At 40.4% G+C, this 17,518-nt stretch overlaps 1 protein-coding gene across 1 annotated transcript in view; it reads left to right on the top strand.

Moving 5' to 3' along the window:
• Window positions 1-17,518, top strand: part of CACNA1I (calcium voltage-gated channel subunit alpha1 I) — an 842,691-nt gene that overhangs the window by 799,234 nt on the left and 25,939 nt on the right. Inside the window, exon 31 of the mRNA XM_069231287.1 lies at window positions 4,444-4,565. Within this exon, the coding sequence (XP_069087388.1) occupies window positions 4,444-4,565 (122 nt within the window). The remainder of the gene's footprint in view (window positions 1-4,443; window positions 4,566-17,518) is intronic.

Genomic DNA, 17,518 nt, shown 5'->3' with positions numbered 1-17,518 from the left:
AGAAAACTATCACCTCATCCGTTAGCTACCCACCTAACTCTGTCTCACTGTAAATGTTTGCGACAACATACTTTGGGGCTCTTGCCCTTTTTGCTAAGTGCTCCGTTCCTCCCTAGATTGGCTTGCACTTATAAGTATCCCTACAAATGTTCATGTTTTTGTATGGACTTTCAGGAGAAGTTCTGTTAGACCATTACAGACAAGTGTTGACCAGTAATAGGACTTCATGGCACTGCTTCAACCAGGAATGGGGCATAAGCCAAGGATCTGGAGAAGACTTGCTGTTGTGGCTGGATGAAATGAGAGTTGAACAAACTTTCGTAGACATGAGCTGACTCTTGACAAGGAGGACAAAAAGCAAGGCCTTTTGGCTTTTTCCTTCATGGCCATTGTCTCATTCTCGAGAAATTAAGCCACTCAGTCCAACGACCTTGCAGCCCATTTACACAAAGACAAACTGAAGAACAAGTTTGTGTCAGTAGCGTTGAAGTTGCATAGTGCATTTCAGAACTGAGTATTGCGAGACTGCACTATTCCCAGCCTTTCTCCAGCCATCTGTGACTTTGTGGAACCCTGTTCAACCAATTACAAACCAGAGAGGAACATGTAGCTTTATCCTTTTCCCATAAGAACTTAGGGTAATGGTGTGTCACCTGCAACCATTGCCCTTAATTCCAGAACCATTTGAATGACCTCAGTTGCTCTATTGGTTCCAGATATATTTAGGTTTCAAGTTGCAGTTGGAACTTGACTCCGATCCCAGTTCTCCAGGTCCAGCTGGTAGACAAATGCGTTTGAAGGGTGCTATAGGTCCTGTCGCTACGTCTGCCAACTGAAAATCATGAATGCAACAACTGTTTCGAGGAAACCACGAGGATGAAACCTAGAAGTTAGCCCAGCTCCAGCATTAGTAGTCCCACTTCATAAACACTGATTCCCAAACCAGATAAAATAGTAAGTGGTTTTACCCTGAACTGTGCCCATTGGTCCAGACGCTGACCACCAGAGCCCCTCTGGTAGTTAAAATGGACATCAAATCAAAGGTTTTACTTGAGGACTGGGTGCAAACGAGGCTTTGGGAACAGGGAAAGGGGTTATCACAATGATTGGAGCATATCTTTGGAATTTCCCCTTTCTCTGGAAGGAGTCCTTGCTCTTGCATATATTAGAATCCACAGCCAGGTCAGTCCCATGTCAGGTGCAAAAGGCTATCCCTGTAGCTCAGGTGCTCGGGCTCTAATAAAAATGTATGGGGTTGTCTCTTAATGGCTCGAACCCAGCTAGTCTATAGAGATGAAGGTACGGCATGCAGTGGCGAGGAAGGGGACGCATGCAGGACCATGGACGCCAGTTAGGGGACGCCAGGGGTGAAACCCCTGGCTTGCCCTTTGCGACCCCTGGAACTGTCTTTGCGACCCCTGGCTTCAAAGGTGGCAAATTCAGAGCCAGGAACATAGTGGCAGCTCGTCCTTATGGGCGTCAGCTGGGGCTCCACTCTCGTTGTTTTCTGTCAATTTTGATTACACTAATAGTTACTAAGAACATATTATTCACTATTAGTGCAAACAAATGGGGTACAATTAGTTGGGAATATGCCCTTCCATGGCAGCTGAGGCAAGTAAAAATGCTTCAAAATGTAGGTTGTGTGCATGCTTGCGGGTGAGAGTGTGTTTATGTGTGAGAAAGAGTGTGTAAGTGTGAATTTTTGTGTACATGTAAGTATGTGTGTGAGTGAAAGTGGAGGTCCAAGGGCGCTTGATGTCACTTCCGCTACCCTCGTCATTTTGGTGAATTGGCGTCCAAGGGCAGGACCGTGGTTATGTGTGATGGGGTGCCACTCTATGCGGAAGGGGCTAAAGGCACTTTACCCATGAGAGGAAGGAAATCATAACAAGAGAAGACATCAGGCCAACTGGTCTGTTGGTAAATTAAGGAGGCACAGATACTGGATGCAGTTCCCATAACAACCAAACCCAGTCGGAAGAGTCGTAAATAAAAAAAAGCCGTGGAAAGGAGCGATAAAGTAATAGGCGAATGGCTTGGCAGAGAAGGCGGGTGTGACTCTCCTTGTGGAGTGGACAGTTATAGCTATCAATAAAACAACTTAGCACTCCTGTATTTTAAAAAAATAACTATGCGTGCGCAGACTGGCTTTACGGCTGGCACTTATTTTCCTGTACAAACTCCTCTGTCTGCTCTTCCTGCTGGAACGGGCCCCCCGTGGCGTCCAGGTGACAGCAGCAACATCAAAAGGGACATTTTGTGCTTAGGGGCATATTTACAAGAATGTGGCGCAACAGCTCGATGCGCCGCTTTTCTTTTGTCGCCCCTGCCCCACCTAAAGACACCATGGTTGCACTGTATTTACAATTGGGCGCACCCTGACGGTGGGTAAGACAATAATGTCAAAATGTTTGACACTATTGTGGCGCTTTGCTGCACTAGCGTCAACATTTTTTACACTAGTGCAGCAAAGCACAGGGAGGCCCATTGAATCAAATAGGTGTGTCATTTTAACACCTGCTTTGAGCAGGCGTTAAAAATGACGGAAAAAATGCGTCTGAGTGTCCGCCTTGCATACATTATGCCTGGCACAAGTATATTGTGGCGCAAGGGTTTACAAAGTGACGCAATGCAAGCATTGCGCCACTTTCTAAATATGATGCGGGATAAAGGCCCCCTTAACCCTGCCTTAACTTTTTTAAAAATTATGCTAGGGCGGCGCAAGGTTGCGCTAGGGGCTTGTAAATGTGCCCCCACTGGCATATTCACAAAAAAGTGGTGCATTGGGCCCGATGCGCCACTTTCCTTTCATTGCCCTTTCCCTACCTAACGACATCATGGTTGCATTATATTTACAATACAGCGCACCACAGCGTTCATTAGGACAATAGCATCAAAATTTGTTATGCTATTGTGGCGCATTGCTGCACTAGCGTCAAATATTTTGACACTAGTGCAGCAAAGCACAGGGAGGCCTATTGATTAAAATGGGTGCATAATTTTTACGCCTGCTCTGAGTAGGCGTTAAAAATGATGGAAAAGATGGAACAGTAAAATCTTCTACATTTCACTGCACCATTGTTTCGGGTCTCCTTGCATCGGGAAACACCGCTGTTGCATACATTATGCCTGGCACAGGCATAATGTGGCGGAAGGGTTTACAAAGTAGCGCAATGCAAGTATTGCACCACTTTGTAAACACAGCATAGGAGAAAGGCATCCTTATGCTGCCGTAGCATAAAAAAAAATACACAAGGGTGGCGCAAGGTGGTGCTAGGTGCTTGTAAAAATGCCCCTTAGTTTTTAATCTTACCAGCGACGCTCCTTCACTGATCATGTTAGAGGAGGTTATCTCATGCTGAGGGGTGCTCATCACACAATGCCATATTCAAGCCACCAGATGACGGTTATCTAACACTGATGTCATCTTCTAGCCCCTACAGGGAGCTCATCAAATACTGACATCATATTCCACCACTAGAAGGAAAGCATTATACACTGACCGTGACACTCAGGTATCACATTCACTTGCTAGAGGGAAGCTGCAAGCCATTAGGCCCTTAGCCCATTACACCGTATTCCACCACCAGGGGCGGTTGATAGCTCTACTATATCATTTACCACCACAAGAGGTAGCTCGTCCCACAATATCATATTCCACCATTGCAGGGAGCTTATCAAACAAGGATACCTTCCCCTCAAGGAGAGGGAGAGCTTGACACATTTATATCATATTCCACCACTAGAGGGGACCTTGTCACTCACTCAGTTAATATTCCACCATAAGAGGGATCTCCTCACACACTGATAGCATTTTCGAGCCACCAAAGGCCCTTGCCATATGGATAGCCTATTCAGGGCAGTTCGCGATTTCCTCGTCAGATGCACTTCACTTTCCACCATTAGAGGTTGCTTATCGCCCATTTTGATAATACACCTCCAGAGCAATCTCAACACACCGTGACATATTACAGCAACTACAGGAACCTCATAAAATCACATTTCAACCATTATAGGAAACTCATCACTCACCGGTATCATATTCTGTCAGTAGAAAGAGCACAGAACACAAAAATATATTCCATTATTGGAGGGAGTGCATCACAGCCATTTTCAGCACTGCCATTCATTTCTTTATACAGTAATGCCCTATCAAAACTTTCAGCTTGTTGGGGAAATGAAAGAAACTGCCATTGAAGAAAATCTTATTGAGTATTGCAAAGGAATTGCATGGCATCAACTCGGTCTAAGCAGGGTGGGGAGAGGCTTCAGGTATTCTGAGCGTGGGTTTTTGTGTGGGTACAAGCAATTTGGAGTGGACAACCGTTCCCTGCCTACTAAGTATGTGGTGCATTAACAGAAGAAACCTCAATAGGAGGAGACTTCTTGCTGTGTCTATTATTTGTCCTCACTGATTACAAGTATTACGTTTCTTTCCAGTGTGCAACGATGATAACCCATGTGAGGGCATGAGTCGACACGCCACCTTTGAGAACTTTGGGATGGCCTTCTTGACACTCTTTCAGGTTTCCACTGGAGACAATTGGAATGGAATCATGAAGGTACTATCTTTATAACAGTGTGTGAAAATGAAAATGATAATCAGATGTCTTAGCCAACACATCACACACTGATATCGCATCCCACCACTAGAGGGAGCTGATTATACTGGCTTCATGGTCCAGCCACTGGAGGGAGCTCATCACAGGTTGTTACAATACTCTAGCAGTAGGGCGTGTTCATCACAAATAGTAGTCCTATTCAAGCCACAAGAGGGACCTCATCCCACACTAACTCAATATTTTGCCCTAGATTGATCTCTTCACACACTGATAACATTTTCCACCCCTAGGATTGTTTGATACTCCACCAATATCACATTCAAGTAACTAGAGGATGCTCATTGTACACAGATATCAAAAGAGGAAGCTCATCATCCTTCAGCATCATTCCCCGCTATTATAGGGAGCACATCATCCCATAATACCATGTTCATCAGCTTACTAGAGACAGCGCATTGCACATTGTGTACTTATAACAAACACTACGAGTAAAACAGTCCAGAGCACTGACCCTCCACATGAAAAGGCTATATAAAGTGTACCGAAATTAAATAATCTGTTACGTCCTATACAAGCTGGATTTAGGCCCGGGAAGAGCCAAGAGCTTGTCATCACCTCAGTGACAGAAGACTCCCCTCTGTTGGTGGATGAAAGTGACAAGAGAATTTTAGTTCTTCTTGACCTCTGTGCTGCCTTCACTACCATCAATCAACCCATCTTAATTCAATGCCTGGAAACAGTGGCAATCAGAGTTAAGCTGACAAATTGTCTGTCTTCCTTTTTTGGCTTTACCTCCAATCCTAAACCTTTTCTATGGGCAGTCCCATAGGTTTCACTCATCGTTCCACTGTCATTTAAAATCTACGTTTGCCACCTCACCCAGCAACCACCTAGGCGGTGCTCTCAGACATGATGAAGGGGCAGGAAGTGACATCAGGAGGAGACTTAAAAAGACCAGGAATACCTTCAGAATACTGAACAATGTGTGGATGGCATCTCAGTACAGCGCTAGCACCAAGCTGAGGCTTTATCAGAGTTGCAATCTGTTCACACTCTTTTATAGATCAGATGCTGGTGGATAGCGAGAAACGACATCACCAAACTACCAGCCTTCCATACCAGTAACCTGTGAAGAATCTTGCAAACATTCTAGCCTCTACCAATCTCCAGTTAGGAACTGTTCACCAGGTGCAGGCAAAAGAGCATAGACACCATCACAATGAGAAAGAGATGGAGAGGGTTAGGGCACACTGTCAGAAGAGAACAAGACTTCATCACAAGAACAACTCTCCACTGGGCCCTAGAGGGCAAACAAAAGACAGGCAGAACAACAAACACCTGAAGGGAAACTTTGGAAACAGAAATGAAGACCGTGAACCGCAGCTGGGGCACAATACAGGTTTTTCCAGGACAGACAGCGGCCAAGGTCCTTCTTTGCTGCCCTACATGCCATTGGCCACTACAGGCAGAAAGCAAGTAGGTTGCCACTTCACCCGGCAGTTAGAACATTTCAAAATTAAAATGTACAACTCTGCAGAGAATACCCAATTCTTATTCAAGGCACTACCAAATTCCATATACCGACGTCCTATCATTCCATTGTTTTTGGAAACGACCCAGAAATGGGTGGCAAATACATTTTTGAAGTTCAACCGTTCAGAAACTGAAATCCTTGCTGTCTTCAATAAGCTACCTAATTTGACAATGCCCTGGGTTCTGCATCAGTGGGCAACTGCCATAACCCCGCACCATTGACTCCCAATCTTAGCACAATTTTGGATTTACACCTGATCTTTGAACCACAAATAAGCACAGAACCTAATTGAGTTTCTTCCACTTCAGAATTCTGATGTGTTTTTTTAGATCTCGCCTGAGACAGCCCACGTACTGTTACTTGGGAGACCTTTTGTTTACATAAAGGGGCATAGAGTCAACCCATAGCTTACCATACGTTGGCTTCATTGTCAGTCTTATATGCTGGGTCTTGGTTAGCGCAAACTGGCTTCACTTTGGCTTTGCTCTCTGTTTGTGTATTTCCACCGTCTCTGTAGCATGGACCAAGTGCTGCTTCCTTTTTTTGGACGCCCTCCAACTGCTTCCACCTTCTTTCTTGGCCTGTTCTTTTTCTTCTATTCGCCATACCACACCATCCTATACTGTAAATTGGCATATCATACATATCGTACCATACAATTACAGGCTGTACCGCACCATACCATATTCTACAACAACAGGCCGTACCATACCATGCCATACCATACAATACCATACTATATTATGCAATGGAGGACCATACCATACCACACAATGACAGGCCTGCCATACAAAAACAAATACCATCCCATACCATACTATACAATGACAGGTCATAACATACCATCCATTAACATAATATACAAAGATATGCCATACTATACTATAATATAAAATGAAAGACCATACTATACCATACTGTACTATTCAATGACAAGCTATACAGTATTGTATTATAGTCTGCTGTACGACAGGCCATACCATAACATACCACACCACACAATAACAGGCCATACCATACATACAATGACAGGCCATACCATACTACAAAATGAAAGGCCACACCATAGCATACCATACTATACTATAGAATACTATACACTATCTACTATACAATGACAGGTCATACAATATCATACCATATAATTATATATAATGACAGGCAATGCCATACCATACTATATAATGACCGGCCACATCATACCTAATCATAAAATACCATACCATATAACGGCAGTCCATACCATACTGTAGTATACAATATCATACTATACAATGACATGCCACGCTATAACATTCTATACTATACTATAAAACAACAGGCCATACAATTCCATACTACACAATGACAGGCCCTACCATACCATACAATACCATACCACACTATATCATACTATACAATGACAGGCCATACAATGCCATACTATATTAACAGGACGTTACATACTATGCCATCCCATATGGTACCATTTTATACAATAATAGCCCATACTATCCCATACCAAACTGTATGGGACGCCATGCCATACCATACCATGATAGGCCGTATGATACCATAACATACCATAACATACCATACTACACTATGCAATGACATGCCATACCATCCTGTACTATAAATGATAGGCCACACTATTCTATACTGTACTATATAGTGCTGGGAGATACCATACTTACTGTATCATTCTATTCAATGACAGGCCACACCATACCATACAATTTCATAACATATCATACTATACAATGACAGGCCATACAATATCATTCCATACTGTACATAATAGGTCATACCATACTACACAATGACAGGCCATATCATACTATACCAAACTATACAATGACAGGCCATAACATATCATTTCAAGCCATATCATATAATACAATGACAGGCCATATCATACCATATCATCCTATACCATAAGATACTGTAAAATTACAGGCCAAGCCATATCATATCATACCATACTTTACTATGTAATAATAACAGCACGTACCATTTCATATTATACAGTGACAAACCATACCATCCCATACCATATCATACACTAGAATGACAGGCCATACCATACCTGACTACACATTGACAGACCATGACAGGCTATACCATACCATACTCTGCAATACAATGGCAGGCCATACCACATAACACCATTTCATACCATACCATCCCCTACAATGACAGGCCACACCTTACCATGCCATACACTAACAGGCCACTCCACAGCACTGCATACTATACTATATAATACCAGGTCATACCATATCATACCATACTATACCATACCATACAATGACAGGTCATACAGTACCATACCATATCATTCAATACAATTACACCGCATGCCATATCATAGCATTATATACAATGAGAGGCCAAAACTTACCATACAACGACAAACCATATCACACCATACCATACTATACAATGACAGTCCATCTCATACCATACTATACTATACCATGCTAAACAATGACATGCCTCACCATAGCATTCCATTCTATACTATATCATAAAAGGCAATACAGCTTCATACTATACAATGACAGGCCATACCATTCCATAGCATACCATCCCATAACGTATCATGCAATAGAATGAATTGCCATACCATACCATAATATACAATGACAGGTCGTACCATACCATACCATACCACACCACACAATATCATACTACAAAATGACAGGTCATATTATGCCATACCATGCCAACAGTAAAAATAACAGATGATGGACAGAATGCTGAACAATGCAAACATTCCCCCAGTCACAAAGATCTGGGTTTAATCTGTATTTTGTTTTGCCCACCATGCCACCCTAGTTTGGACCCAGCCATATGCAAATCAGTCTTGAACCTGCTCCCCGTGGATACAGTCCAGCCCAAGCTGCCACGCCAGGCCCTCCCTGGACCGGAATCAAGAATCCTGGGACTGGTTTCTGGGTATCACCACTCATCAGCCAGGCTTGCTTGAATCCAGTGGCACAGTGAGCACAGGACCCACGTCAAGCCATACCCTTCCCACTTAGGGCAACAAAAGCAAAAAGAGCAGATGATGGATGGAATGCCGAACATTACTCAGCATTCCGTCCATCATCTGTTAGGTCATATGATACAATAACATACAATATCATACCATACTATGCAATGACACACCATACCATACTATACTATACAATGGCAAGCCACACCATTCCTTACTGTATTATATAATGACAGGAGATATTATACCATACATACTATACAATGACTGGCCATATACATTGCATACCATACTATACAATGACAGACCATACCATATCATACCAAACCATACCATACAGTGACAGGTCATACCATATCATACTACACCATATCATACTATATAATTACAGGACTCGCTATATCATATTTTACCATCATTTACGATATAATAACAGGCAATACAATGCCATACTATACAATGACAAGCCATATGACACCACACCATATCATATCATACAATGGAATGACAGGCCATACCATATCATACTATGCAATGACAGACCATGCCATACCATAGCATAGTATACCATTCCACACCACACCACACCACACACTATCATACAATAAAATGATAGGTCGTGCTCTGCCATACTATATTGACAGGACATACCATGCTGGTGTCATACCATCCCATACAATGACAGCTCATACATTACACACAATGATTGGCCAAATAATACCATAACATACCATACCATGCCATTCCATACTTTGCAATGACACACCATAACATACTATGCTATACAATGATGGGTCACACCATTCCATTCAGTACTATATAATCACAGGAAATACCATACTGTACCTCAAACTATACAATCACAGGTTGTGCCATACCCTATCTTACTTTACAATGACAAGCCATACTATACTATACCATATAACATAATTTCAGGCCATACTATAGCATACCATACTCTACTATATATTACCAGGCAAATCATACCATACTATACAATGACAAGGCATACAATACCATACTATAGAATGACAGGACATACAATACCCCACCATACCATATGATACCATACCATGACAGGCCAGGCCATACCATACCATACATTACCGTACCATTCTATACCATACCATACCATACCATACAACAAGCCATACATTACCATACTATACTATGCAGTGCAATGCCATACCAAACCACACCTTACCATACCAATGATAGGCTGTGCCATTCCATACCATTCTATATAGTGACAGACAATACCATATCATACCATACCACACCATACTATGCAATGACAGGCCATACTATACCGTACCATAGTATACAATGACAAGCCATACTATTCTATACTGTAAAATACAATGACAAGGCATACCATACCGTACAATACCTTACTATACTGTACCTTTCCAACATATGCCATACCATATTATACAATGACAGGCTTTTCTTTACCATACCACACCATACCATGACAGGTCATGTTATTCCATACCATACTGTACAAAGACAGACCATACCGTACCATCCCATACTGTGCCATACAATGTCAGGCCATATCATAAGTTTTGTTCCCAATAAAGATCAGTTCATGGTTACTACTTTGTTTGCAATTTAGTCTCAGGAGCATCTGCAATAAAAGATGCATCTGAATTTACCATACCATAACGCTTCATACCATACAATAAAATGAAAGAGCATACCATTTCATACTATACTATTCCATAGAATAACAACCCATACCATACAATGCCCTATAATGACCGCCTATACCTTAGTATGATTCAGCCATATGATACCATACAGTACTGTGCCGTACTATGCGACAGGCAGTAGCATACTATAGTATACAATGACATGTCATACCATACTATGAAAGGCCATATGATACCATACTATACGATCACACACCATACCATAACATACAGTGACAGGCCACACCATACCAAACTATGTAATCACATGCTGTACCATATCTTGTCATACTTTACAATGACAGCCATTACCATACTATACCATGCAATGAGAGGCAGTACCATACTATACATACCAAACCATACCATGCCATGCATACTTTGCAATGGCATGCCACACTATATCAGATTTTACAGTAACAGCTGATATGATTCCATACCATACCGTACCATACAATTCCTTAACATACAATTCCTTACCATACCTTACTATACAATGATATGCCATGTCATACCATAGTATATTGTGACAGGCCATACCGCACCATGCTATAATATATTATGACAGACTTTACCACATCATTCCATACTACAGAATGAGAGACCATATCATACTATACAATGGTACATCATTCTATACCATACTGTACTCTGCTTTATAATGACAGACCATATAATATGTTTCCCTACTATACAGTACCATATTGTACCATACAATGACAAGCCATACCACACAACACCATTACCATACCATATCATACAGTGATAGGTCACACAATAACATACTATGCTACATAATAACATGGCATAACATAATATACTATATAGCTACAGGACATATCATAACATGCCATATTACACCATACAATAACAGGTCATTCTATACCATACTATGCAATGAAAGGCCATACCATGCAATGCTATAAAATGACAGGCCATAGCACACCATACTATACCATACCATGGCAAGCCATACCATGCCATATTATCTAATTATAGGCCATGCCATACTGTACAATGAGAGGCCATACCATACTATACAATGAAAACTATTTGATACTATACCACACCATATCATACTATGCTATACCATGCCATACCATACCACAGCATTCTATACAAAATTACAAAATACACTATGCTACATCCTTTTACACTACAATGACAATTCCTACTATACCATACCGTACTATACAATAACAAGTCATACAATACAATACTTGACCTTACTATACAATGACAGGCTGTATAATGTCATTCTATGCTATGCTATACAATAACAGGCCATACCATGTCATACCATTCCGTACTATACAATGGCAGGTTTTATTATACCATACCACAGCATACAATGACAGTCCATACCATGCCAGGCCATGCTATGCAATGACAGGTTATCCCATAGCAACCCGTTCTGTACCATACTATACAGTCACAGGCCATACCAAACCATACCATACCACTTTAAACTACACCATACTATTCTATACAATACAATGACAGGCCATACTACACCAGGCAATGACAGGCCACACCATTAAATACTAGGCCATATAATTCCATTCCATACCATACAATACTATACACACAAATACATGTCCAGTCATACCATACAATATAAGGCCATATATTAAGTTTTGTTCCCAAGAAAGATCAGTTTACCTTTTCTACTTTGTTTTTTAAAAATGTATTGTCGATAACATATGTCACCAATAAAAGATATATGTGAATCATGCAACAGTATTGACACCACTGCTCTCTCACAAACGGCCAATATTCCAAGAATCAACATTCCAGTCTTATGCTATCACAAGATGATAAGACTACACCACAATACCATGCCACAGTATACCATACCATAGCACACCATACTTTACCATACTAAATATTGACAGGCCATACCATGCCATACTGTACAATGACAATTATACCATGCCACACCATACCATACTCTGCAATGATAGGCCATACCATACCATACAATGACAGGTCATACTGCACCATTACATACCATACAATGACAGGTCATACCATACCATAGCATACCATGCAATGCAATGCCATACCATAATATACAATGACAGACCACACAATACCATACCAAGCTATAATATGTAATAACAGGCTATACCATACCATACTATACAGAGGCAGGCCATACCATAGAGTACCATACCATACAATACAATGACAAGCTATACTATACTATAGGATACTCTACACCAAACCATACTATACAATGATATACCATACCATACTATATAATGATAGGCCATATCATGCAGTACCATTCCATATCTTACTATACATTGACCTATCAAACAGTGCCTCGCCACACCTTACTATATCATACTATACAACCACAGGCCATACCATACCTTACCATGCTATACAATGACAGGTCATACCATACCATACAATCACAGCTTATTCCATATCATACTATACCATACCATACCTACCGTACCATATCATGACAGTTCATACCATAGCACACAATGCTATGCAATGACAGGCCATACCACAGTATGTTATGACAGCCCGTACCATACCATACAATAGACAGACAAGCCATACTATAGCATATTGTACAATCACAAGCTGTACCATACTATCCCGTACCGTACTATGCTTTACTATAAAGCACAGACCATACCATGCCAAACTAACCATACCATGCCATGCCATTCCATACCAAATCATACTATACAATAGCAGGCCATAATAAAAAATATAAAAAATACCATGCCATATTATACCTTACTCTACAATGACAGGCTATATAATACTGTGCCATTCAATGCAATGATAGTCCATACCATATCATACCATAACGTACCATGATAGCTCATACCATACCATATTATACAATGAAATTCCACACCATGATCATTTCTGACAGGCCAAGCCATACTATGCCAAACTACACAATGAAAGGCCATACTATACCATACCATGCTATACAATGACAAGCCATACCATACCATGGTACACCATACCATATCATATCATACCATACATTGCTATACAATTACATACCATACCATACAATGACAGGCCACATCATACCATACAAAAACCATACCATATCATACATACCATATAATATTATACAATGACATACCACACCTTACCATACTATACCATATAATGTAAGACTACACCATATCATACTATACAATAGCAGGCCATACAAGACCATACCATATCATACAATACAATGAATTCAATACCATACCATAGCATGCTATATGATGACAGATGATACCATACAATACAATGACAGGCCATACTCTATCATACCCTACTATATAATGACAAGCCGTACTATACCATAACCAGCTATATAATTATAGACCATAACATACAATGACATGCAATATCATACCATAGCAATCCCCTACCATCCAATACTATAAAATGACAGAACACACATACCATACTATGCTATATATTAACAGGCCATAGCATATCATATCATATTATACAATAGTAGGCCCTACAAGACCATACCCCACCATACCATATCATACAATACAGTGAATTCAATAGCACAGGTAATGCCAAACTATACAATGACAGACCATACCATACTATAATATACCATGCAATAACATATTTTACAATGAGAGTCCATACCACACCGTACCATGGTATATCATTCTATACAATGACAGGCTGTACCATACCATGCCATACTCCACAATGAGAAGCCATACCATACCCTTTCCATACAATGACATGCCATGACATACCATACAATGCTATACTATACAATGACAGCCCATACCATGAAAGGCCTTTTTTAACCATACCATTCATACCGTACCTTACTATACCATTACAGGCCATACCATACTAAATAATGAGAGCCCATACTAGACCGTGCAATGACTGGCCATACAATATTATGCCATACCATACCATTCTATACAATAACATGCCATACTTATTGTACTTTAAAATGACAAGCCACAACATACCGTAACATACAATGTAATGACAGGCCTTTAGATACTTTATTGTACTATACAATGACAGGCCTTACCATACCATACTGTACATTGACAAGTCATACTAAAGTATACCATACAATGACAGGCCATACAATACCATATCAAACCATAGCATTCCTTACCATAAAATCACAGGCTGCACCATACCATAATGTATGATGACAGATCACACCATACCATACAATACTGTACAATAACAGGCTATAGCATACCATGGCACGTTGTGGCAGTCTATACCGTGCCACACTATAGAGTGAAAAGCCATGCTATATATATACAATGACATGGCATGCCATACCATACAATGCCATACTCTGCTATACAATTACAGTCCATACCATACAATGCTATACTCTGCTATACAATGACAGTCCGTACCATGCCACAGTATACAATGGCAGGCCATACCATACAATGCTATACCATACCATAACATACTATACAATGACAGGCCACACCATACCAATCTGTATTACTTTATAACAGGCTGTACCATACTATTCACTGACAGGCCATTCTATACCATAATGTACCATACCATGCCATATAATACAATGACAGGCCATACCATGCCATACTATGCAATGACACGCTATACCATCCAGTACTATACAGTGGCAGGCCATACCATACAATATAATACCATACAATGACAGGCTGTATTCTACTATACAATATCATACTATACAGTGACAGACTATACCATGACATATTGTACAATTGCAGGCAATACCATACCATACTATGCAATGACAGACCATACCATGCAACACAGTGACAGCCCATACCATACCATGACACTTCATATGATACCATACCATGCCATAATGGCAGGCCATACCATACCATCATAACCAAAAACAATCCACACCATACCATAGTTAAATATACAAGTAGAGGCCATGCTATGTCATGCCATACCTAATCATACCACACCATACCATTATATAAATTGACAAGTCACACTTTACCATACCATACCAATGATAGTCTGTGTCATTCAATACTATTTTATACAATGACAAAATACCATATTATACCACACTAAGCAAAGACAGGTCATACTATACCATACCATACCATACTATACAATGATAGCGCATACTATACCATACCTTACTATACAATGACAGTCCATACTGTGCCATACTATACCTTTCCATTCCATACTATACCACACCAACATATACCATACCATACTTTACAGGGACAAGCTTTACTATACCCTACCATACCATACCATTTGTACAAAGACAGGCCATACCATCCCATATGTACCATACAATGTCAGGCCATATGTTAAGCTTTGTTCCCAGTAGAGATCAGTTCATAATTGCTTCTTCGCTTGTAATTGATTCTCAAAGCATACACCAACAATAAAAGATACATCTGAATTGTCTAACAGCATTGGCAGGTCCACTCCAGTCACAAGTCTCCTCTCAACCTACTCATGACCAGCCAACCTTCCAACTATCAACATTTCAGTCCTATGTCATCACAAGATGACAAGAACCCAATATCATACTATACCACAGCATACCATACTATTCAATGGCAGGCCATACCATAGCATACTGTACTGTGCTATACTACTGTATACTGTGTATACTGAACCATAGTGTATCACACTATATAATGACAGGCATACCACACCAAACCATCCCATGCTGGACAGTGTCAAGCCATACCATACTATACCATACAATAATAGGGCAGAACATGCCATACCATACTATACAATAACAAGCTTGACCACATTGTTCAATGATTGGCCATAGCATGCCATAATATACAATTACAGGCCATACCATAACTTACCATACTATATCATACAATAATTACAATGGCAGGTTATACCATATCATACAATGACAGGCCATACCATACCATACTGTACAATTACAGGCCATACCATATCATACAATGACAAACTATACCATGCCATACAATGACCGCCTATTCCATGATATAGCATGATAGGCCATATGTTATCTTAGCATACCATACTGTACCTCACCACCCTTTACTGTACGACAGGCCATACCATCCCATTGTATACAATGACATTTCATCCCATTCTATACCATGCCATACCATACCATTGTATACAATTTCATTTCATCCCATTCTATGCCATTCCATGACAGGCCATATGATACCATAACAGACTATATTATACCATACTATAGAATAATTGTCCAAACCGTACTAGGGCATGATAGGCCATATGACAACATACCAACCATACTATACAATTACAGGTAATATCATACTATACCATGCTATACCATACCGTTCTATACAATGACATGCCACACCTGTATTTTTTTTAATTGGTACATTTGTTTAATATTTAAACTTTCTATTTATCTCTTGGAGTCTTCAGGGATATTTTTTCCATGTCAATGAATATATTTTATTGATATTATACAGTATAATGCCAGACCATACCATGCCATACAGTACGAGTGCATAGCATTCAATGCCATAATATACGACAGGCCGTGCGTACTATGCTATACTATACAATGACAAGTCATACAATACCATATAATACAATGATAGGCCATGCCATACCATACTATACAATGACAGGCCATACTATCCCCTACTATACAAAGACAGGCAATACAGTACCATACGATACCATGCTATACTATATAAAGACAGGCCATGCCAAACAATTGCATGCAATACAATGACAGGCCAGACTATACTATGCAATAAGC

This window comes from Pleurodeles waltl, chromosome 4_2 (assembly GCF_031143425.1).
Source record: "Pleurodeles waltl isolate 20211129_DDA chromosome 4_2, aPleWal1.hap1.20221129, whole genome shotgun sequence".
Taxonomy (NCBI): domain Eukaryota; kingdom Metazoa; phylum Chordata; class Amphibia; order Caudata; family Salamandridae; genus Pleurodeles; species Pleurodeles waltl.
The sequence above is the reverse complement of the archived record's forward strand: the minus strand, read 5'-3'. Positions and strand labels throughout refer to the sequence as shown.